Below are 24,479 nucleotides of genomic sequence, written 5' to 3' on the forward strand. Positions count from 1 at the left end.
CTATCCAGCTATTGCATCCTGTGAGTTGCTATGAAAGAACCTTTTTAAGATTCTGAGTCTAAAAGCCTTGGATCACATGTGTCATCAAATGATTATACGCACACATGTGTTATTCCAGGTGAAGCCATCATCGTTGCTCTATTCTGAACTATATTCTGCTTTATTCTTATAATGGTTACGAAGCATTGTAAGCAAAATTTTATCGCAACATATACAAAATTTTACTTGCATTACAAAGATATCAAGAATCTATGTAGGTAGTAAGCGTGTGTAGCAGCACATATTTCCCATCTTGCAGTCAAAGTGATTCAGGATTCTGTCAGCCGGCGACAGATCATCTTCCCCAAAGAACATGTTCCAGAAAGGGGACTTGATCGTCTGCCAGACTGAAAGGCAATCGTTGTTCTACGGTGATGCCGACACTAGAGGTTGTCACGTTTTGACAACAGCTAGTGCTTGTGTACATGTAGCTAAATGTAACAAGTGAAACATATAAGATCACCACAATTGCCCCCGTTCCTCAATTGTATCGATAGGGAGTTTCAATCAAGTCCGCATCTCCTAACGCAAGGATCCTGGTTTTTGAAGGTCAGGCATCTTCCCTTTTTACCTTCTCAAGTTTCGTTCTTGCACGCTCTTTGAGGTTTTGGACACCCACATGTTCCGCTTTGTTTGTACGTCGATGATCTTATTTCTGTTTCACGATCCAGATCAAACATGGGAAAGGCACGGAAGAAGAGCACTGGAGGCACAAGCTCAGGCCCCACAAGCCCCTCAAACAACCAACTCGAGATTAATACCAAAGGTGAGCTCGGAGTTTGTGTGTTGATCTTTTTTGGATGAGATTTGTCATAATACCCCTGTTTCACTCTTTCTCCTCGGCTAAAACTTTCTTGTAACTCACACTCTCCGCACATCCAACTTCATCAGACAAAGTTCCGCATTCTGCTCAACCGAATACGCAGTCTCTGAAAGAGCCCTCTTTTCCGAAAGTCTTTCCTTCAACTGCAGCAGGGGGATTTGTGAGAGATGATATAGCAGCAAAGGTCGACTCGTTACCCGACGACTTGCATGTTTTCCTCGATCACGACTTTGATGAAAAGTGTGACCAGATCAAGAATATCCTATATTATCTTATCTTGTATCATTTTGACCCCAAGACAAAATCTCGCCCCAACCACAACAAAACCGTCTTGAAAAAGGCGTTTCAAGATAATGTCAAGCCTTTGATCATTCCGTACATCAAACCGCCTGTTGTGAAACCGGAACCAATGGACACGGATGTACCCGAAACTGTGGACTTCGATCCTCTCAGCCGCAAGACTACTCGACAGATGTTGGTTGGCGCTATTTCGAAGAAAGTGGGAAAATTCTTGATACCCGACATCGCCAGAATTGATCACCTTCTTTGGCTCTTCAAAGCAAAGGTTGACAAGGATCTCCGCTTGCCTCAAAAACCCGAGTTTAGTCAGCGCCCTCGTGTCCTGAAAGAAGACCGCTTGAAGGGCGAGACAGTAGAAGAGCTTCGACATGCTCTGCAAGTATATGCTCCACACATATTTGTGTACTCGATCGCTTTGAGGCCCTCATGTCTCATTGATCTCTACGTCAAATTTGTTATCGAAGGCAATCTTCCCCCCGAGCGTACCCCTGTCCTTGGCTTTCACTATGCTGTCATAGACAAAGAAGAATGATCTTGAACTATCATAGAATTGATCGTGAGTATTTCAAACGATCATGTTTTGAGTTTTTATCATTCATGACTCACTAGGCTACACTTTTGGTTGTGTCATATAGTGTCATATATCCGGTCCTAGATCTAGTAGATCTTTTCTTGGGAGGTTTCTGGATCTTGTTTTGTCTCATTCATGTATCATGTATCTCTATCAGTCCTGTAGTGTTAGCGCCTATTGTTAGTACGGCATGTTTTGTATGAGTTGTGGTTTTCGATCTCTGGATTTTGCTCATGAGTCAATGATCAATAGGTTGCACTCCGTTTTGTCCTCTTGTGTCGGATGTGTGTTCCTGCTTCCTAATATCAGCTTTCACGAGACATATTCAAATATATCCATTATATGATACAATAAAAACTTCATCACTATCACTTCTCTGAATATTAAAGTCCTTTCACCACTTTCGTACCCACATATAAGCGGATTCAACTTCCCCACATCAGATTTTTTTTACAAATGCCTCGAGGGAACAAGAAGATTGGAGAGTGTCTTCGAAAAGTATGCACATGCAAAGCTTTCAATTGCAAATCTGGCTTTTACTTAGACGCACAAGGCTCGTCACAACTAGGTGTTGAACTCAGCCCGGAGGCGTATGAGGCTCATCAACAAGCGGAATTACGTAACATCGCTCAAGCTGCATCATCAGTCGATGCTCTTGAACATTCCTTCCAGGACATCAATTTCGGGTCATCGTCAGAAGACAATCAGTTGGTCGAGATTCTGCGCGAGTTGCGTGTCAGTCCAGCGTCGCAATCAAGCCCTTCTCGATCTGGAGAAGCTGTGAATCCGGCACAAGTACCCAATCAGTCTTCAAGAGAACATGACGAGGATGTGATCCTCGAAAGCTCTCGCACGTGCCCCGCCATAGACACTGAAAGGGAGGTTGGGAGCAAAGTTTACGATACTGGTGAGATGCTTTTGATACATTGCTCAGCTTATAGACAACTTTTGACTCAATACGGTGTGATTTTGTTCACAGAAAACTTTTTTGCTTTCAATTTGAGACAAGTCAATCCTGTCTGTCTTCATGTGGCTTTGACTACTGCAATCATCAGTATATTCGAACACGCCTCGATGTTCACTGCTTCTTGGCTCTTGGATGCCCAACGCATCACAATTGAGCTCGCTCTGACACATGGCCTTCTTCCAAACGCCTCGCCAGGACAACTTGAACCCCTTCAAGCAAAGGTCTTGAATCAAATACCTAAATCCGTCGACACGGTAATTGGATGGCTTGAGATTGACCCGCGCCTACAATTTGTAAACTGCTGCAAGGGATGCTTTGCAATGTATCCACTAGCGTCGGCGCCTAAACACTGCACCCATCGTGTGGCAGATCTTCCTGGAGCGCCCATCATATCTGAAGATGCCGAAGGTACATCAACACCGCCAATTCCAGAAGACAAATACATGGAAAAGACTTGTGGAGAACTCTTAGTTCAATTTGCACGAGGCCGGGATAAGCCTGTTAGGAAGTACGCCTTCCAAAATCTTTCGGAGTGGATAGCTCGTCTACTTTCTCGGCCATTGGTTGAAGAATGGCTTGACGAGAGTTTGGAACAATCTTCAAAGCCTTTCGATCCGCAAGAAATGGTCTCTGACATTCATCAATCAAAACTCTGGAAAGCTTTTCGGGGACCTGATGGAAAGCAGTTCACGTCTCAGACTGGGAATCTGACGTTTGGAATGTTTGTTGATGGGATAAACCCTTTTGGCAACAAACAAAGTGGTCGCCATTCGTCCATCACCTTTGTAGTCCTGGTCTGCCTGACTCTTCCGCCACGGGTCCGCTTTCGTAGAGAAAACATATTTCTCGTCGGTGTTGCTCCAGGGCCGCGTGAGCCATCTCTCAAACAGATGAATTGGATCTTGAGGCCTATAGTCACACAGCTGAAAGAGCTGTGGAATCCAGGCCTTTTCCTTTCTCGAACACGGCTGTATAAAAAAGGACGACATATAAGAGCCGCCCTACTACCTTTTATAGCAGACATTCCGGCAGTTCGACGTTCTCTTGGATTTCCTAGTGCAACTGCCACTCATTTTTGTTCGTTTTGTCTACTTCATAAAAAGGATATCAAAAATTTCAATCAAGCAATGTGGCCTTTACGTACGTGCGAAAAGCACCGGCTGTGGGCATATCAAGCACGTGACGCCTCAACTCCTGAAGAGCGTTCCGAGATATTCAAAAGTCATGGTGTTCGTTACTCGGTGCTTTTAGAACTTGAATACTGGGATATTTCCAAGTATCACGTGGTCGACTCAATGCATAACTTATTGCTTGGCCTGCTTAATTGGCACTGCCGAAGATTTTGGTCGATGAAAGACGAGATGAACGAAGAGGCTGAAGCACCGGCTATCAGCACTAAGGAACTAATGAGCCTACTCGCCGAGCACTCTCAAACAGAATATCATCCAAGACCCTCGCCAAAGGCGCCCGTCGAGGAGGATAGAGACTCGGACCAAGAGAACATATTGGATGGGTCCTTTGATGAGGACACTGCTTCGAGTGATTACAAATTCAATCCCTTCGCTGAAGCTGAGTGGAGTGGCAAATGGATGCCACCTCCCTCAGATGAGATCATCTTGGATAGTACAATGCTACACCAAATAAACCTTCTGCTTCCTAGAATTCGTATTCCATCATGGATCAAGCAGGCTATTCCTGTCCTTGGTAAAGCGTCTTTTGGTAAACTGAAAGCTGATGAATGGCGAAACCTGTTCACCATTCAGTTACCACTCATTCTAATTCCTCTCTGGTCTGGCCGTGATCACATCAAAACGTCGCTCTTAAAAAACTTCTGTCATTTGGTATCCCTTGTCAATTTAGCTTTAAAAAGGGAGCTTGATATGGACATAATATCAAGATATCGCCACCACATTCAACAGTACCTTGAAGGATCAATTGAGATGTTTCAGCATTGTCAACCTGCTCCAAATCATCATATGGCAATCCACTTAGCCGACTGTCTTGAAAACTTTGGGCCAGTACGCTCATGGTGGTCCTTCCCATATGAACGGTTGATGGGTAATATCATCAAGGGTACTCATAATAATCACCAGGGTTAGTCTATTTTCTCTTCTCATTCATCAAAATGTTATGATCAATGCTCATTTCATATCGACCTTCAAATACATCTGTAGGGGAATTGGAGATCACCTTTGTCGCGCGGGGAATCTCTCTGTACTCTTACAGGAGGACAAAGTACCAGACTCTCTTGACCCTTTCATTTCACGAGTACAAGCCTATTTCAACCCCAAGAAGCCTTCTCAAAAGAAGGCTTCCAACTCCAAGCTTCAATCATTAGACAATAAGTCTTTGACACTTCTCATTCAACGTTTGAACAAAGGGGCGTCCGAGGACTGTGAATGGGTGGCTCCCGACTTATGGGTTTCATACACGAAAGACGGCTCTGTTGGGTTTGCTGTGTGTCCTGCACGCGCTATGATTCACAATCATGTGATGCACAAAGACGTAACAGCTAATATGAATAACAGCATAATTCGATTCAAGTCACACTCCAACGGTATGATGCAATTTGGACGAATTTCCAGTATCTTCACTCACCGCCGAAGCCCACAACCAGAAAAACAGGTAATCGAAACGTGGCTTCGTGTCCAAATCTTTCCGTCTCTAAAAAAGGAAGTTATACAATCCATTCACACATATCAAGGAGCCTGATGTGCAAACACATTTACGGATGTGTTCAACAAATTCTGAAGAAGTCATTCGGTTGGATGAAGTGATTGCACACTGTTCGTGGTTGATGTATCAACCGGGAGAGCTTCATAAAGACCTCAAACTTGCTACAATAGCTTTGGTTTCTATGGAACGCTAATAGCAATAGCACATGAAAAATTACAAATTTATGAATAATTACAAATTTGTATCTTGAAGCCTGCTTCTTATGCCCACAATCTTTGAAGTTCTAGAGCGAAATTACAACTTAAACAAGAAATTAGAGACCATTTACAATTGGAATCAGCTTCGATAGCACCCTTTGGGGCTTCATTTCCAACTGACTGCGTTCCAGACGCGAAAGGGTCTGTAGCCACTCTTGTGAGTAGCAATCGAGAGGAAAACCTATAGGTGCATTAGCATCACTTATGCGTGCATTGTCACATCGTATTCTGAGTCGAGCTGGTCGGCCAGTAGGAGTTGATGTACTGCCTTGTGAGCATCTCCTGTTCGGTGTGCTAGCATCAATTCTTGCTTTGTACGAGTCCAAGCGTGTGAAGACATTTTGTAATTCTGCACTACGCCACCTGAGTTTTCGGATATGAACAGGAGAAGAAACATGTTGAGCTATTTCATCCTGACAGTCCTCGTGATCCGTCTCATCATCGCTACAGCACTTTTGGACCATAACCAAGAGTGGCCATAATGCTTGATTTGAGAGCACAATCTTCTCCCGCGACTTTTTCAGCTGATTTATGGTGGAGAGCGAGTATTTTCTCATTCAGTTATACAAAGTTCAGATCTGACGCAGTCACAGCTTTGAACACTTTGAATGAAACTCACATATCGTACTCGTGCATTCCGCCTAACTGCATCAGCAGCTTTCTTTTTTCGTGCTTCGTCCCAGCTCTGTTCACGAAATCTGAAAGTGATTCAAGCGCTCAATAAAATGAGCAAATGAATCAGTTACAATCTGAACTTCCAAAGGTATATTTTATACCACTTACCGTTTCATCAGAGATTGAACTCGAGTTTCAAAAGCCTTCTTGATTGAAGAAAGGTTTGGAGCATCAAGAGATATTCCAACATATTCACCACACTCCACCAGTTTGATAAAAATTTTGAACCCTAAATCCCACAGCCACTTGTTGTCTTTTGATGTTGCAGCTTCACTGAAATCTGGTCGAAAGCTTGATACCCCTACAGCCAGCATCATCTGTTGCATGATAGAGATCTGCTGAGGTGTTGAATCTTTATGCCGTGGCCCGGAATAATCGGTTGAATTGAGGTTGGGCGGTTCCATAGTTTCGTCCAAAGTATCCAAATCAAAATTCACAATGCCGATATCCAAATCAGACATCCAGGACTCTTTTTCAGCAAGTGTGGCAGGCGCGGGGAGTGAGGGACTGTTTTCTTCTAGACCTAAAAGAGTATCTATATGGAAACGAACGGACAACTGCGTACCAGGTCTAAATATCACAGCGTATATATTGAATCATGATAAGTGTGAGATACAAAAATCCTTACAGCAATCCGACCACCCCGTGTTTTCTTATTTCCTGCTAAGACTTGTTCCTCATCTATGTTTTTCTGAGTCACTTGGTTCAATATCTTGACTTCTTCAGTTAACTTGTCGAGTCGCTGGTTACTTTTGTTCAGAGCATCTCGTAGTTCATCTAGTCATTGAATGATTTGAAGGTGAGTGAATATGACAAAACTACACTGACATATGCAATGATTCGAGAAGCAACTTACAAATCATCTTGAGCATACTTTCCCGACTCTGACCGTCTCCTTGGTTTCGTTGTTTGGACTGAGACATTGTTTTTGGACTGGCAGCCGTGCGTGAGTGTTTTTTTGCGCCTTTTCGTGATGAATTTGATTTACTGGTTTCTTCCTGCGCTTGGAATCGACCCTTAGAAGAACCTTGGTATGGAGAATGAGCTGGATCATCGATATCACTATCCAACTCCCCCGCCAGCAGATTCAAATCTTCTAAATCGGACTCTTGAGCATGAAAAGATGGATCCCAGTCTGGATCATCTGGATCATCTTCCACTCGCGCCCTTCCTTTACCCTTTGAGGTAGCTGAATTTTGGTTTGACGTTAATACGGTTGGATGGGGTCGTGGGTAGGAAAGGCGCCTGTGTTCAAGGCTGGGTAGAGGTATCTCTGCATCGTGAGAAAGTTAGGAATGTCAGCCAATAAACTTTGAAGACAACGGAGTGGATGGGGTGAACAACGTTTTATACATAACTCACCTTCCAGAGCTTTATCATCCCGAGATCCAATGGTAGGCCGCCCTTCCGTTGGACCTGTTGTCACATCATCTTGTAGCATCTCGCGATCTCTATCGCCAGCATCCGAATCGCTCCGCGTAAAATTAGGAGGTACATCGTCACGCTCGAGTGTTGAATCTTGATTTTGTGCAATGTCTCTCGTATCTGAAGGTTGCGTGTCAGGAGGTGAAGAAGGTAATGGGAGACTATTGGGACCGGAGGTTGAATCTGAAAGTTTTGTGATTCTCATAAGCTTGATCTATGGATTTACTGATATAGCCAATTTACGTACCTGCCAGCACAGCTATAGGCACGTTTCCTTTACCTGAGTCGGTGGTCTCATCAGGAGTCGATCGGCCTATAATTTGAAACTTGTAAGCCAAGAACCATACAGAGTAGTATCAGCACTTACCTTCCAAAGGTGCGTGCCGCGATTTTCTAAATGTGAAGGAGGGTAAAACGGGGGGTAGAACAACTAACCAGTGAGTGAGTACTATAGCTCCTCAACATGTCTTCTGAGCTGAAAAGTTCACTTACTCAAGTCTTGGTAGGTTTTACAAGTCTTGACAAGTTCCGTTCTGGGTAACCCGTCAGCATCTAGCCCAACATCACCAACCAGTTCCCGTAGCTGCTGATCAGTGTATTGATCATAATCCACGTCTTGTGGCCTTGGAGCAAAGGTATGATCAATTTCGGAAGGTGAGATTGGAGGCCTCTCCCTGATGGGTCTGCGGGATTGCTTGACCGTCTTTTTCTGGCTAGATTTCTTTGACGTTCTTGCTTTCTTCTTGATGATATGCTGATCCAGCAGCTTCAAGAGGTTTCCGCGCGGCGCTTCCGAAGGCGCTTTTGAATTCACAACGTCCTGAACACTCGCACACACCTTATCATCAACAACCTCTGTGCCCACGAAAGGTTATCAATTTTCAGCAAAGATCAAAGAGAAAGAATCAAGTATAAAGATATGTAACTTACTTTCAAAGGGTGCTTCTTCAATTGGTTTTGCTCGTTTCTTTGACTTGGTTCTATCCTTTTTGATATCTTGTGAAGCAGTGTTACTGTGTAGTACCCGACTTCTGAGATTTGCCACGGATCCCTCAGCCATTGATTATACAAGTACATACACCAACCATGTACAGTCGTGACGGACAAGCAGATGAGAAACTACTGCAAAGATACTACACTATTTTGAGGTATGGTTGATTGACAGAGACAAGAGAAATCCGCTCAGCGGATGGAGGAACTTATGAATTAAAAAAGCTGAACGGAAAGTCTAACTAGCAGATAGAGGAGAAGATGGTGAAAAGATAATCCACTATGGAAGAACAAATCTTTGACCACGATCAAGGGAAAAGCCGGCCGGCGGGTTGAAGAAGTAGATACCTGAATGAAACAGCTGAGATTTGAGCCAAAGCAACAAAATATTAAGGCCAAAGGGGGGTCAGATTCAAAAGTCGTTTGTTTTATGTTGATGAGTTCGTTTATTCAAGTTTATTGTAATGATAGTGGGGATATGATGAACCAGAGCTGTGATGGGAGCATCAACATGACAACAACCTTGAATGTAAGGTAGAGCCGCCGGTGCAAGTGGATACCAGACATCAATATGATTATCCATTGTCCAAAAATTGGAGCCCTTTCTTCACAGTCATCGAAGGTGAATAATGCGGCATATGCTCAAGCTGAGAAGATATCAACGGTGGCTGAGTATGCAAAAGCCCTTGTTATCTGATTGGCCGAGCGTCAGGTGGTTCACTACACCTTTTCTGAGTCGGTACAGAATAATCATGAAGGAATCTAATCATGAAATCATGAAACCTTTGATTATTTCTATCATACTTCCTTGATGCCTTTTATGATATTCATCTGACGTGGGGCACGAACAGCATCGAATCAGATTGACTTCCCTTAGACAAAGGTTCTCAATGGGAGATTGGTGTTTGTGATCAGTGCTCGTGCGTTGCCTGATGCAGAAAAGATCGTCCTTTAATTAAAATAATCTTTGTAAGGTTTGGGAAGATTTGGTCAGAGGTGATCAACTTGAATGAAAAAACCAATCGGAGGTGGAGATAATGTGATCTTTAACGGTCGACCACCTATCTTGATACAATATAAAACAAAGATGATTTGGCTTGATCCATGCTTGCCAATTCCTACACCACCCTCCTCTAACGATGTCTCATTGTGTTCATCCATTCCATACTCGTGTTTTTCTACCAAAGTATTTCTTCGACTTTATGTTTCGTGAGGGTGATATCAATTCCAAGCCTGATCCCCAACTCTTCCTAAGTGAAGCTTCAACCTCTCAATTATTAGAAATCATACGTTTGCTCTGCCCTTATATCAGATTCAGCGCGGGGGCAGAAGACGATAAATCACTTCTACACAAGCTATTTCTTGAGATGGTAGCCCCTCATCTTAATACTTTAATCATGCCAAAAGCCCTCGGAACCGATCAACACTATATTCCAGCATTGATTGATGTTCCAGTTGTTGGATCACAAGACTTCGAGCTCTTGATATCCCCTGGGACTGTTATCGACTCTCATCGCATTTGCCGGTTTGGTTGCTTGATTCTCTGCTACCTTAAGAATGGCCAACATCGTCTTGCAGCGGACAACCTTACAGACTTTGTCAAGATTCACAAGTATCTCAACGACAGTGAGATCTCGACCATTTCTTCTGTTTATGAAGATGCTCTAGAAGGCCTCCACAAATCTGTTGGCGCCATTCAAAACTCACATTCCGAGATCGAGGGGATCGGTTTTCAATCATCTGACTCTGAAATCTCACAGAGCCACCGACAAGAACTTCAACTTTCTCTTCAAGCTGCAACCGCGAAACTGCAATCTCGCCAGAAGGCCTTTGATTCTATTGTTCAAGGTGTGGGATTCCTTCATGCATTATTGAAATATCACCAGTAAGTCACAAACTTTGATATTACGATTCCAGGTATGACTTCTGTATAGTATTCTAACTTGTGATCCTCAACCCAGAAACTTGGCGTTCAAAAATAAACCCTCCCCTCCTGAATCGTCTTAAATGAATGCTTTCAAATCTTCCGCTTTGTCGCGCACATCATTCTGGTAAGAGATGGATACTATCTTTAACGTGGTTATCATAAAATGAACTGATCAAATCTTTTTATTCAAAATTCATTCCAAGCTGCAGGTATAATGTTCATACCACAATGTTCGAAATGACTACACATCAAAATCCAACCAGTTACCGTTGTATCAACTACTTTCTCTGCTCCTCAACCGCAGTTTACAGGCCTCATTTTTAGGAAAGATACATATGGATAGTTGTTAGATCTGAATTTGTCATGAACTGTGTGTTACGCGAAGAAACTAAGGTGACTAGCAGCTTACTCAAGACCCGGTATTGAAGATTAAACATTTAGTAGTATATTTCATCATGAGTTCACTTTACAAGTAGTTTTGCAAACCTCTATTACCCGGATCACAAAACAATAGTTGTTCAAGACAAATCGTTGTACCTGAAATATGTCCTGAAGGTTGCTGTGACTTGTGTACCTTTATTCTATATATCTCCGTTGTACTTGATCTTATACTCTTTTTCATCGGAATTATTATTATCCCCCTTGTTTCTACACCGCTATTGCAGAAAAACAACATTATTGCTTCTTAGAATTCTGCTCTGAGTTCTAATCTTACAGGTTCTCCGTTTCGAGAACTGTAGCAAATATGTTGTTTTGACTACAACCCAGATCATCACAGATTATCAGTAAGATACACACCCAATGTCATAAAGCTTGAGTGAACTTTCACGGGCGTGATTGTAGTGTAAACTCATGGGGTTGTGAATGTACGTTTGTACTGAGTCTCATAACGCTCAAAGCAGTCTGTGACACAAGGATACACCTGGAAGTGTACTGTTCTACTTTCCTAAATTGGAATAATTCACTACATTCAGGAAACCAGAATATGTGGATGGTACATACTTTTCTATGTCAGTCACGATTTGCTAAACTGTACGGAAAAGACGCACTTTGGTGTAGTGTGAGGAGCCTGAGATGGAATGCACTACCCCTTTGCTGTGTGAGGAGACAATTGAAGGTAGGTGTGATATCCGACTCCAGTATTGGAACCTGATGGAATGGCAAATTGTTAGACTTTGATTGGCTGTGTACAAGTTGATGGCTGAATTGACCAGCACTGCCCCCATAGTTGTCTTGGCAACATCCTCTTTTGTGGAGAAGAAGCCAGTAGTGACTGAGTGAGTAGGAATCGCAATGTTTGTTGTAAGCTCAAATTAGTGGAATAGGGTTTGGTTCACCTTCTCTTGCTCAGATGATGATTTCAGAACCGGTTCTTTTTTGATTGGTTTTATTCCAAGAAAGATCATATTTTGCATAGGATCCATATTGAGATATCTTGACGCTGCTTTGTGAAATCATATTGGTATAAACCTGATCTTTAAGCTTGTTGGGTAGAGTAAGTTCTCCTATTTGATGTAAGGCTGAGAAGGCTATACTAAGAATCATCACAAGTAACTGTTCGTCAAAACTACAGGACATTTTCACAACACGGTCCAGATCTTTGATAAGCATTGCAGGCGCTCTTTTGATACTCTTTCCAAATTGTTTATAGCAGCCCTTGAGAACCCCTTGAACACAATTAGATTTTACAGCTGTGTTGGCAGCTGAGCAGTGAAATACTATTCTGTTGAGTTCTGATTCAACAGCCTGAACTGAAATAATTCAAGCCCTTTGGGAGACGTAATATGCTAGATTTTCTTCATTTGGTTCAGCAGGAATCTTGAGAATGTTGCAGAACTCTATGAAGCTGTTGAAAGCGTTTTCACTTTTTTTCACTTGATTGTGTGGTGCTCTTGAATGGTAATTATGATCTGAATAACCTTGGATTTTGACAAAATCAAGAGTTGGATTCAAAGACATGATGAGATCTGAACATAAAAGATTGGGGGATTGTATAGAGTATCAGTATTATGAAAAACGTTTAAATAAGAAGATGAGGACACAGTGATTTCATGAAAAACCATTCTTACAGATGATAAAGGATTGATGAAGGTGATAGTAGTAGTTAACAATATTTTGAATGAGATGGTCAAGTGGGAGCTGAGAGAGATTCAGGTGTGGAAGATTCTTTGTCTGATAAGAACAAGGATCAGGAATCAGTCTTAGAAGAAGACTGGTGAGTGATCGAAAGAATTCCACAATCTAAGGAAAAGCAGATTGTAAGGAAATCTAAATATGAGTTTGATGAAGAAAGAAAAACACAAAGTTTACAACAGTTGTTTATATATATGAAAACATCGAACACATATTGATCACGTCATGATGTTAGAAAAGAACCTCTTCTATCATGTGCACTCAAGTGTACGTGTCCTGCTTTATAGCATGACATCACTACGTGACTCTCAATTAGCTTAACAAAGAGTTTTAAAAATTATTATTCTGTCACTATTAAGGAAATCAATGACGTCAGGTTCAACAATGATCAAAGTCTAACGAGACAAATGTGTTGAAAGATGTGTTTCAATTCGATTGATTGGTTGATTTACCTTATAATTAGCTGGATGGTGAGCAAAAATTTGAGATGTTGAGTAGAAAATTCAATCTTTTCGCTCTTTACCTTTGATTCCCTTTGCTGATTATTTGACAGCAAAAGCTCTTTACCACCTATTCTGTTTCCAATAAAACCACATACCATTTTCCCTTTAACTGCGATGTCATCATGAGTATCTTTGATAAAATCAGCTTACTTCTCACGGAATATGGCGATACACTTGGGAGTGACAACATCACTATGGTGGAACTACGACAGCGTTACACTGATATCCTTCCTGAAAACCATCCAAAATTCAATGAACATTTCTCAACTTTTGCTCATTGTGCCATTAACATCGACTCCGTTGTAGAACTCTTTCAGTACACAGCTGAAAGCAGAGCCAAGAAGGGGAAGAATGAAGACCAAATCAACAACACACACAATCAAAAGAAGAATAAGTCTTGAGATGGTGAATTGAAAGACTTCAAACAAAGAAAGAAATGCCCTTCTTAAACAGGGACTTTGATTACTGATGAATTAAATTTAAGACCTACAAGTCTTTGGATTAATAAGAACCAGGCTAAAAGAGGATAATAAAATCAAAAGTAGCACTATCTAGGCGCACTCAGGCACCTTCCAAATGAGCAAATGAGCTTTCAACTCAACAAGAAATTATTAAAAGTGAATAAAGGGTCTAATATTATAAAATCCCAACTCTCATTAGTTGTTTACCCAGATAATAATAATAAAAAGATACAAAGCTTTATTCTAAATTCTAATAATAATTTTTGCTAACTAAAAGGCCACAAAAAGGTGGGAGAAAGAGATACTTGTATATATCAAAATTGAAACACACACAAAAAAGAAAGTGGGACAAAAACACCCCTCAAACTCGAAATTCACCTTCAAACAACTTTTTCACACACAAATCATTGAACAACCACCAAATTAAAATTGATAAACATCTTCAACACACCCACATGTATCATTGACAAATTTTCAAGCACACATTTATCATTAAAACTGAGCTGTTTACCACAAAAACTGAAAAATCCGCCAATTTACCCTTAAAACCTGAAAAAAGATACGAAATAGGGACTGTATCAAAATTCTGAATAGACTGAAAAAAAGGTCTGCTTCCGCTCTACAACTTTGCTCAGCCAAGCTAAACTCTAACTCTATTGGTTGTACCCTTAAAATGAAATTCGATTTTATGTGAAAATACTCGAAATTGGATTTACCCAGTTTACCACCTGATATTACCACTAATGATGATGTATATGGTTTATAATTGATTTTTCATGTTCAGATGCGAAATTATAACCCTCCCCAACTTGTATCTAGGCTGATAAGATGCTGTGGTACCCTAAAATCAAAGGTATATGATTGAAAATAGCACTTTTTATGATTTTGAAAGTCATTTTCGAGTTTCAAATCCACCCTTATCATGTGTAATGTTTAATTTGACAATGCTGTTGTTTGATGATCCCATGAATCCATCTTTCAAAGTGATCCCTGCTTGCTTTTTCAGTTTACCACCCCAGTTTACCACTACCCCAGTTTACCACCATCTGTCTGAGTTGTTGGATTTTCGAAATTTAGCCTTATTTAAACCCATACTTCAAAACCAAGATTCCTCTACATAACTCATTAAACCCATACATATCTTTAAACATAACTATTAAAACCCATAATTTTGGAAATTCCAACTTCAGACCTGTATACTCTACATAACCCATAAACCACCCAACTACACATAAGTTCTAAACCCATAATTTCGACTTTTGGCTTCATTTTACACTACACTCCCTACACATAACCATTACACTCAAAAATCAACATGTAACATATAAAAACAAAATGAAATAAAATGAAATATGATAAAATAAAATGATAAAAATAATAAAATAAAATGAATAAAATAAAATAAAATAAATAAAACTAAAAACGAATTGTGTATTTGTCTCTTGAATACTTTTGATTACCACACCGTGTGTGGCAGAAAAATCCCTAGAAACTCTGTTGCTGAACCTGTTCATATATCACCATACAACACCATTCCTAGCAGACCTCTCACTTATCTTTACAACTGGGTCGACACTGATCCAACATCCTTGCCATCTGCTGCCAAGTTTTCAAAAGCACCGTCACATCCTTACCCACCTTTTTTAGCACCCCTCCCTCAAAGACCATGGGCTTTGGCATCATTCATCAAGAGTTCAAACCCTTTTGAAGAAGCGGCAAATAAGCTAGAGATGGAACCTGCTCACCAACCACAATCTCACTTGGCACCATTCATCTACACTTTCAAGCCTGTTGAAGAAGCATCAGATTAGCTAGAGATTGAACCTCACCATCCTCCACAATCTCAATTACATCCTTACTCCCCATTAGCCAATGGCAAATCACCTAACAAGAAGAGAAATTCCAAAGACGCTCAACCCAAAACCATTATATCTCTCAGACCTCAGTGTATGCGAGCTGAGGATGGTGGACTTTCTGAAATCCATAGGGCTGTTGGAAACAAAAATTGCCATTTTCAGTACTGTGTTGGGGTACGTACAAAATGCCTGAACTTTTTTTATCTTTCTTGCTTAAAATAACACCACCTGACTTTCCAATATTGCCTTCTTAGTGTTGCCTGGAATACGGTGACGCTACCTGTAGGGAACACACTTGACCTAGGGTTGGCCCTAGATTGGTGCAACAACTAGGTCAAGCCCCACCAAAGATACGACATCCTCGTGTGGCCAAAATCTTCAGGGAACATACCACCACAAAGTGTATGCGACCTTTTGGTGGTGGTGAGGTATATGAGTCACATAAAGAAACGGGCAGCCTAAAGTGCCCTTTTCATGACTGTCCTGGGGTACGTGAGATATCCCTGGAAGGTCGTTTCCTTTTTTTTCAATACCTAACACAACCTGACTTGTGCTGGATTTGTTAGTGCTGCACTGCATGTGGCACCAGCGCCTGTAAGATTCATTCCTACCCCAAATCCAATCTCCCTTCTGAGAAACCGTTTGGTGAAGGCACAGCATCATCATTCCCAAAGGAAAGATGTGAGCTACTTTGAATTCATTTTGGTTGTGACACAAATCTGATTGCTAGGTCATCTAGGTTTGTCCGAAGAAGATGGGAAATTTACTTGTCATGTTTGCCAGTCCAATTTTATTGGTAAGTACCTGAAGAATCACATGAAAGTTCCTATTCATCAAGAACGCTAGAAAGTATGGCAGGAAGAACAAGAAGCAGAAAAGCAAACTACTCAGCATTACCTTTCCCTCAAAACCTTGGTGTAGGAACAATCAAATCTTATGGATGTGGGAATCTCTTCTCCAGCAGAGGATGGTTCCAAAAAGGTTTTTGATCCCCATCACCTTGAACAATGGAATTCCTGTGGGTCTCTTTGAAATCATCTGGGATGCAAATTTACACTGATGCCCGGTCTGCCAGGTTTTGTCAAGGAAGGTGAAAAGGTTGTTTGTCTGGCGTGTCATGGTGAGACATACACGGTAGGAAGCTTAAAGCAGCACAAGAAAAGACTTCCACATATAAAGAATCTGGAAACATGGGTGGAGAAAGAAGAAGCCAAACGCCAAATGACTCGGCGTATAAATCAACTAGAAGAATTGTTGGAAGCACCATCAACTGACAATATGAATGATGCAGAAACCTCTGCTCGAGCTCCCAAGGAGTCTGTTGATACTTTTGAATCCCAAAGGACGGAATTGGACCCTGTGAGTCTTTCAGAAATCATGTTGGATGCTACCTTGTGCTGATGCCCAGTCTACCAGGTTACGTTGAGGGGGAATGGACTGTTATTTGTGTAGCTTGTTTGGGACATCAAATTCCACTGACTACTCTTTTGAATACACACATCAATAGTGTTGGACATTGACAAAAATTAGAAAAGCATTTCAATATCACGGAAGAGAACTGTGAGTCCCTGTCAAATAGTGTGGGATTCCACCTTCCACTGACACCCAGGCTGCTAGGTTTTGTCAGGGGAGGGCTTAATTTGCATTGTCTAGTATGCAACAAGAAACCAGTTCAATCACGTTATGCTATTTCACACTTGCAATCACAGGCCCATCAACTCGCAATAAATACTTTTGTGAAGATGGAAGACAAGAGTTTCCTTTGTAAAGTATGTAACAACAATAAACCAATTGGAATTAATTACATCGTCCAACATATCAAACAAGTGGGGCATCAAAAAAAGCTGAAGAAGGTGTGTCCAGCTACAAAGGAGTTTGATGAAGAAGAAGAAGAAGAAGAAGAAGCCAAAGAAGTCTTCTGTGAGTTGCTTCAAAATAATTTTAATCATAACCTGCCTCTGATCCCTACTCTTGCAGATTTGTTTCAGAAACCCTCAACATCTTTGTTGCAAAAACCAATCAACAACTCTCCTTCCTTGCAAGCTCCACCTGTTCAACCTTCCCATCCGGTCACTCACCTTAGTGCCATTTCAACAAATCAACCACCTGCTTGAGGCAACAAAAATGGAGGGCGCCTTGCACAAGCCAGAGCACGCCCTTTGAGTCCTCCAAAAAGGTTTCTGAGTGCTCCTCATGACTTGGCAAGTTGTTTTGGTGGTTTGGGCCAGGGAGTTTCTTCTTGCCCTCCTGGTGCATCTGTAAAACCAAAGCAAGAAGAATTTAAGGCTTCTCTGGGAGAGATGGCGACAAGGATGCAGGCATTACAGTTTGAAGACAATGTTTACACACCTACCTATGTGAAAGGATTTGGTGTAAATAAGCAGGGTTTCTGTGGCTTATGCAAGGGTGGGGCATGGTTTGCATGGGGGCATGGCTATCCGTGAGTAGTAGGAGAGTTTTTCAATAAGAGTGATAGAAGGTATGAGAAACTAATTCACTTTTGATCCTGATTGAAACATAGGTATCATATGCTACACAAACACGGAGTCATGTCTGTGACTGGCCTTTATTCCTTACCGCCACTGAAAACCAAACTGGGTGCTGCATCAAAGCGGGGAAGATGTGTTCTTGGCTGGTGCAGTGCGTGCAAACAATGGATGGAATATGCCAGGATATTTGATCCTATTAGGGAGAGTTCAAGAAAGCCTCTTCAAATGCCTGAAAGCCAGCTGATGTTGCTAGATCACAAAACCAGACTATTTTTGGTCAGAGAATCAAAAGCTGTGACTAATCCTGGGCGCTGGTATGAGCATGCAAAGAAATGTCATCATCATAGGGTCTTTATCAAGAAAACAGGATGTCATGAGAACCAGGAAAATCCCTCTTGTAAGAAATTGGTCTTTCAAGATGATAAAATGATAAAACTGCTGATGTCTTTATTTTGATTGGTCCAGGTAAAAGAAAAGAAAATAAAGGTCTTTGAGCTCTTCAAAGATCTTCAGTTTCAGTAACACAAAATTAAATATTCTTTATTAAATATACTTTATCAAATTTTTGATCTATCCTCTGCAGCATTTTTGTTTTTTCTTAATTTCAAAAAAAGAAAATCCTTTGGTAATGTGATGTTGAAATTTATACTTGAATTTGAATTCAATCTTCACATTGATGGTGAAGTCACAATCCCCAAAACCAAACCATTCCCAAAAAAAATTAGTTTATGTAAGGTCCTTTCCAAAGGACCTTACAAATTCCCATTGATCAATGAACAATATTATCTCTTAATCTAATCTGGAGTTGTCCATCATCTCAGTGGAATACTCTGTATTCAAGACTGCATTGCACATTATAAAAATGATACATTAACTAAACAATTCCCATGTAATTTTTTGTGTGCATTCCAAAGTGCCTTTCCTTAACAAAATTGGAAAAATGGTAACTTTGATCCAGATAGTGTATGACTTCTGGTGGTCTAGTGGATCAACAGCTTCAGCCACTTTGATTTCAACTTGTTTTGATCAGGATGGGTAAGTTGAAATGGAAATAGTGTGAGAAATGAGAAATTATAATTTGATTATGCTTGATGTGTATGTATCTTTACAGGTTTAGAGAACTGCTTACATGCCAAAGTATGTTATTACAAAGGTGACTCTTTAATCAATACTGATCAGTCCGACTTCTTCCATCAATCAAATGCACCATCATCTCTCTTGTTATTCCCACCTTGACAGATCCCATTGATCGACTTCATCCTTTCAATCTTGACTCTTGATTTAGACTGATAAGTGATTCTTTATTGAACGACCTTTATTCCACAGCTTATTTTCTTGATTTTGTAAGTCAAATTTATTGCTTTCTTGCCTTTTGACCAACAGCTTGTACCCATCCTGTGTGTGATCATCCGCTTGTGATATCCTTCCGTTTTGGACCCCCAGGATGGATACAAGCTGTTATTGAATTCACACAACAATAACTGACTATTGTCCTTTTCAGAACTTCCTAGAAGTTCTTATTTGAACATCATTGACTTCTCCTTTCAATCTCAACTCTTGATTTAGACTCATAATTAGTGATTCTTTATTGAACAACCCTTATTCCACACCTTATTTTCTTGATTTTGTAAGTCAAATTTCTTGCTTTCTTGCTTTTTGACCAATAGCTTGTACCCATCCTGTGTGTGATCATCCGCTTGTGATATCTTTCCGTTTTGGACCCCCAGGATGGGTACAAGCTGTTCTTGAATTCACATAACAATAACTGACTATTGTCCTTTTCAGAACTTCCTAGAATTTCTTCCCAACTTTTAATCCCAGACTAGCACAGCTGGGTGGTGGGCGCCACATCAACGTCCCACATCAGCCTGATCTCCTGTCATTCCTGCATATGTAGTTACATATAACCAGTGTCTGACCAAGTGTCAATCCCATCACTCTTTGTCCATTACTGGTTGTGAAGTGAGTGCGTTTCCAAACCAGTGGGCCAACAAATTGTACATTCACAATCAATGATAACTATGGACAGTCTTTGTCTTTGTTTTTTGTAACTTCACCTAAATGTATTCAAGACTTTCATCTACAATTGATTGGTTCAATAATTTTGTTGTCTTCTTGTTCTTCTTCGTTTTCTTTTCTTCTGCAACTCAGGTATATAATATGTATAAACCTTCTGCATTACAAACCTAAAGAAAACCCCAGCATAATTAGAATTCAAAAAGTTGATAAACTCTCCCAAACTTTCAAAAGAAAAAACACAATAATCATACAAAAAGGCCAATCTTGATTTTTTACTTACCTCCAACACTCAGGTGTTATTCTTGAAACAGCACAAACTTCACCTATGCTCAACTCATTCCCATCAATCCCCAACACCTTTCTCATAAATTTATCATCCTTGATTTGTTTGTCATCAAAACAAACTTCACAAACTCCAATAATATGCTATTTCTTTCTTTCATTACTAAAGCTTTACATCTTCCTGAAGAACTTGCACTTTTTTTTAATAAAGGGATAATTTGATTCACAACTTTCATTGAATCCAATCTCCTAGTTTATTTTATCCATTTTCCATTAAACTTCTACAGATGAAGTTTTTTCTCAACTGAATTTCATCCAGTACTTTAACATAAAACTGAACCAAAAAAACAATTTGAATTTGATAACTGTAAAAATGAATTACAAGATCATCATTCCATTGAGGGGAAACACTTAACATCCACTGGATCCTGTACTCAATGGTTTATAAGGAGGTGGTGGTGGTGTAAGTGACACAATCCTTTTAAAATGAAAACTTGTTGAGAAAATCTGTTGGCTGGATGTTGGCTATTGATTGATTAATTGTTTTTTCTTTGTTTGTTGTGAAGTTGTTGACATGAAACGTGTTTGAAACGGTTTGAAAGTTGAAGGTTCTGGTTTAATCGTTTGATAAGTTTTGATTAGATTGGATGTAGTGTGCAGGAAGTTGAACAGAAAATATGCTTACAATTTTAAAGATTCTTTAGTTTTTCATAAATCGATTTGATGATTGATGCACTCTCATCAACACCACCACCTACAATCAACAAAAAATATGTGAAAGAAAGATAAAACAAAGTTCAAAGTTAAGTATCTGTTGAAAAAAACTTCAAAAGAGATTTAAAGAGACCTAACCTCTCAAAATGATAAGATGGGCAAATGGAAACTTATAAAAATTATTATTTCTTTTCAAGATTTGGTTGACTTGGGCTTCTTGATTTGAGAAGCTGAAAGTTGTGGTAAAGAGTAAGCTGGTGGTGGTGATGAAGGATCTGATGGAGAGGTTGACATGATACTTTCATCTTTAGTATCATCATCTGATTCTAAAACTTCACTTGAACCTTGTGTTTGAGTTTCCTTGGCTACCGAAGAACAATATCAAGTTAATTTTCCAATCAGACGCGGATGCGATAGTCTACGTCCATAAGTAGGATCGTAAGATTCCACACAATCAGGTACCAAAGCAGGTGAAGGAAATTGATCTCGACTTCTAGGTTTGACTACAGATGAAGATCTTCAAGACAAAGGAGGAGAAGGCGAATGAATGTTTGTTGAAGGTTTTGGATTGATTGGCTTAGATGAACTGGTAGATGAAAGATCAGATTGAGACTTAATCCAACGACGACTAAGATGATGAATGATGCCAGGTAATTCAGTTCTAAACAATTCTCTTAATTGATGTTTGATTTCAGATTGAACAAAAGCTTGAATAGCCAAAACCAAATCAAATGTTGATGAAACTTGTACACTCTCTAATGGATCGTTCTTGAAGACTAATGTAACGCCTTCTAATCTTGAAATCGCCAACACTACAATCTCTTGAAGTCTTAAAAATGATGATTTTAAATTCGTAGGAACTATTAAAGGTGTTGAAGCAAATAAGATTGAAGGACTTAAAAGTATGTCAGGAGAAGTAGCAGAAGTTTTAGATCATAAAGGATTTGCCTGTAACCCCCCCACATTAAAACACACTCAAAATTAGTTTTTTGATGTTGTGAATGTGATTTTGGAAGAGATGGGACAAACCCGGATTCTAGTTTGTAAACTTATTGAAGCATCACCAGCATAAGTTAAACAAAAGATACCTCTCAATTGATCTGTACCTATATCACCAATCTCCAAGATTCCTAAATCTGGTGGCTATACAAAAATCAAAAGTCAACCAATTTTGATAATAGAAGATTAGGAATAAGGTGGCTGAGTGATAGATCATTAAAAAGAAATTTTGTGTCTTATGTACTCACATCCAGATAGCAAAGTTACGGAGAACAGTTTGAGTTTTGGACAATCATCCATTCATGATTTTAATAATCCATTGATTTCAATCTTGAAAACTCCTTGATCTTGCTTTAGGAAGATAATTTTTGGTTTGCTTGCTTGATAAGTGCCTTGACACTGCGAATATAATGTATTTTTCCGAGGTGAAAAATGATTACATTTATTTCACAAAATGATTAAAAGTGCATTAATTCTGCATTAATTCTGTATTTTTCTGCATTAATTCTGCATTATTAATCATTTTGTGCATTAATGTCAATCATTTTTCACCTTGGAAAAATACATTATTTTCACAGTGTGAGAATGATTTGGATTGAATTGATTATGATTTCATGAATTATTTTTAAAATTTTCAACTTTGATATATTTTTCAATTCAATCAATTTAAAACCTTTATATCGTTTAAAACCTCTATATCATTTGAAACCTTTGTATTGTTTGACACTGCCAGCATTAAATAGGTTCCCTGGTCGGAACATGACCTAGGCTGGGAATATCATTGAGAGAAGAATGGAGCATCACATCATCTCGCACTGCACATCTGAGCCATAAAGCATACACTACATATATGCAAACATCTGAGTAAATCCTTAGCTATCAGCTACATACAGGTCCGCTCAGTTATCTGCTCATCTAGATAAGAAAATCATGTGTAATACATGCTGTAACTTTGTTCAGATTGAGACACACATTTCAAAATATTGACTACATATATCACAATGGCTACTCAGGCAATATTCATGGAACTGTGTAACAGTAGCAGAATGGGAATCTGATCACTAGGACCCATATTCCCATCTGGGAACCTCTTTAATGCTGGAAGTGTGATAAGTTCTATCAATTCATTTAAGAAATCTTTGATTGTTTCATGATGATCATCTTCTTTTTGGTATTTCTTAGGATGCATTCTGCTTGGGTTTGAAGATCTAACAATAAATTATTCTGAATTTTAGAATGTTGGAGTTGGTTTGACCATTTGATTTGGGTAGTTAATGTGTTTGTGAACGTTTTTGATCCAGGGTTCTGAAGGTGATCTATAAAATTGTCTTCTGATTGTTGGTATGATTCATGAGTTCCTTCAGTCTTTGTTTTTAGGTTTTCAAGAGATTGTTTACTTGAATCAATCCACTTGACCAAATTCGATCAAGAGTTTGAAAACTGTACTTATCATTGAATCAGTGAACTGTTTGTGAAATGGTTTAGTAGTATGGGATGATAACTGGCTCATGAAGTGTATCAAATCCAATTTGAAGTAAGTTGTGATGATTTGTCAAGTAAAATGAGATTGAATGAAGTTTATTGGAGCTTGAGTTTGAAGTTGAAGTTGAATTGCTCTGTTAAAAGTTTTGATGAATGTGTTTGAAAGGATTGATGTGGAACTACTTGGAGTGAGTAATTTGGTGGGTATATGTGGCCAGTGAGAGGTTAGTGTGAAGATTGGTAGGTGGCAAAGAATCAAGTTGATGAGAGGCATGGGGAACAGATCTGGGGTGGGGCGCGTGGAATTCAGGTTGCATGTTGTGAATGTGTAAACCCGGAAATTGCTAGTAGGGATTGGGAGTTTAATCTGGTTTTGCCGGCAAACACGGTTTGCCTTCAACATTAATGATCTTCTGCTGCTCCCCCTTTCCTTCATCTTATATCTCTCTTATAACAAACACTTCAAGTCCTTCTCTATTAGTCATCTACTTAGTTATCTTTTCTCTTCATCTTGACTGATAGTAATTCCATTGTCTTAATATCCTTTATTCTCAACACGTCTCTTATAAATCATTTATGAGCTTGTTCTCGTCATAAACCATTAAGATCCCTATCCATTCGCTTGAACCAATACCTCAATTAAGACCGTATTCCTAATTAGGAATATACTTTTTACATTGGTAGCGAGATATTTTCTTTCCTCGACAAAGATCTTGCTACCTCATTGTTTTGCTTTGTTTGTTTCAATCTATTCCGACTCTGTTCAATTTATCTCTTCTGCAAAACTAGTTGTTATTCAACCCCTTCATGAATGAATACTACAAAGGCACCTGTACATACTGTACTTCTCCAAATGTATGGACGATGCAGACCCTGTATCATCCATTCCAC

At 39.7% G+C, this 24,479-nt stretch overlaps 5 protein-coding genes across 5 annotated transcripts; 4 read left to right on the forward strand and 1 right to left on the reverse strand.

Annotated features, from left to right (window-relative positions):
- Positions 1–352: 352 nt before the first annotated feature.
- On the forward strand, positions 353–1,694 carry MELLADRAFT_112584 (uncharacterized protein; the record flags this gene model as incomplete). The annotated part of the gene is made up of 4 exons (XM_007417114.1): positions 353–483; positions 711–805; positions 931–1,054; positions 1,316–1,694. The coding sequence occupies 4 exons, from the start codon at positions 353–355 to the stop codon at positions 1,692–1,694; spliced, it is 729 nt and encodes a 242-aa protein (XP_007417176.1).
- A 495-nt stretch (positions 1,695–2,189) lies between these two features.
- MELLADRAFT_68481 (uncharacterized protein) lies at positions 2,190–2,865 on the forward strand (the record flags this gene model as incomplete). The annotated part of the gene is made up of 2 exons (XM_007417080.1): positions 2,190–2,694; positions 2,789–2,865. The coding sequence occupies 2 exons, from the start codon at positions 2,190–2,192 to the stop codon at positions 2,863–2,865; spliced, it is 582 nt and encodes a 193-aa protein (XP_007417142.1).
- A 12,831-nt stretch (positions 2,866–15,696) lies between these two features.
- MELLADRAFT_112587 (uncharacterized protein) lies at positions 15,697–17,371 on the forward strand (the record flags this gene model as incomplete). The annotated part of the gene is made up of 8 exons (XM_007417115.1): positions 15,697–15,777; positions 15,858–15,885; positions 15,937–16,091; positions 16,170–16,284; positions 16,334–16,399; positions 16,679–16,962; positions 17,111–17,163; positions 17,257–17,371. 8 exons carry the CDS (start codon positions 15,697–15,699, stop codon positions 17,369–17,371), a joined length of 897 nt encoding a protein of 298 aa, XP_007417177.1.
- Positions 17,372–17,796: 425 nt separating this feature from the next.
- Positions 17,797–18,586, forward strand: MELLADRAFT_112588 (uncharacterized protein; the record flags this gene model as incomplete). The annotated part of the gene is made up of 4 exons (XM_007417116.1): positions 17,797–17,853; positions 17,874–18,043; positions 18,125–18,489; positions 18,558–18,586. The coding sequence occupies 4 exons, from the start codon at positions 17,797–17,799 to the stop codon at positions 18,584–18,586; spliced, it is 621 nt and encodes a 206-aa protein (XP_007417178.1).
- Positions 18,587–22,040: 3,454 nt separating this feature from the next.
- Positions 22,041–22,406, reverse strand: MELLADRAFT_94232 (uncharacterized protein; the record flags this gene model as incomplete). The annotated part of the gene is made up of 3 exons (XM_007417097.1): positions 22,041–22,055; positions 22,137–22,250; positions 22,374–22,406. 3 exons carry the CDS (start codon positions 22,404–22,406, stop codon positions 22,041–22,043), a joined length of 162 nt encoding a protein of 53 aa, XP_007417159.1.
- Between the last annotated feature and the right edge of the window lie 2,073 nt (positions 22,407–24,479).

The sequence above is a fragment of the Melampsora larici-populina genome, assembly GCF_000204055.1.
Source record: "Melampsora larici-populina 98AG31 unplaced genomic scaffold MELLAscaffold_68, whole genome shotgun sequence".
Classification (NCBI taxonomy): Eukaryota; Fungi; Basidiomycota; class Pucciniomycetes; order Pucciniales; family Melampsoraceae; genus Melampsora; species Melampsora laricis-populina.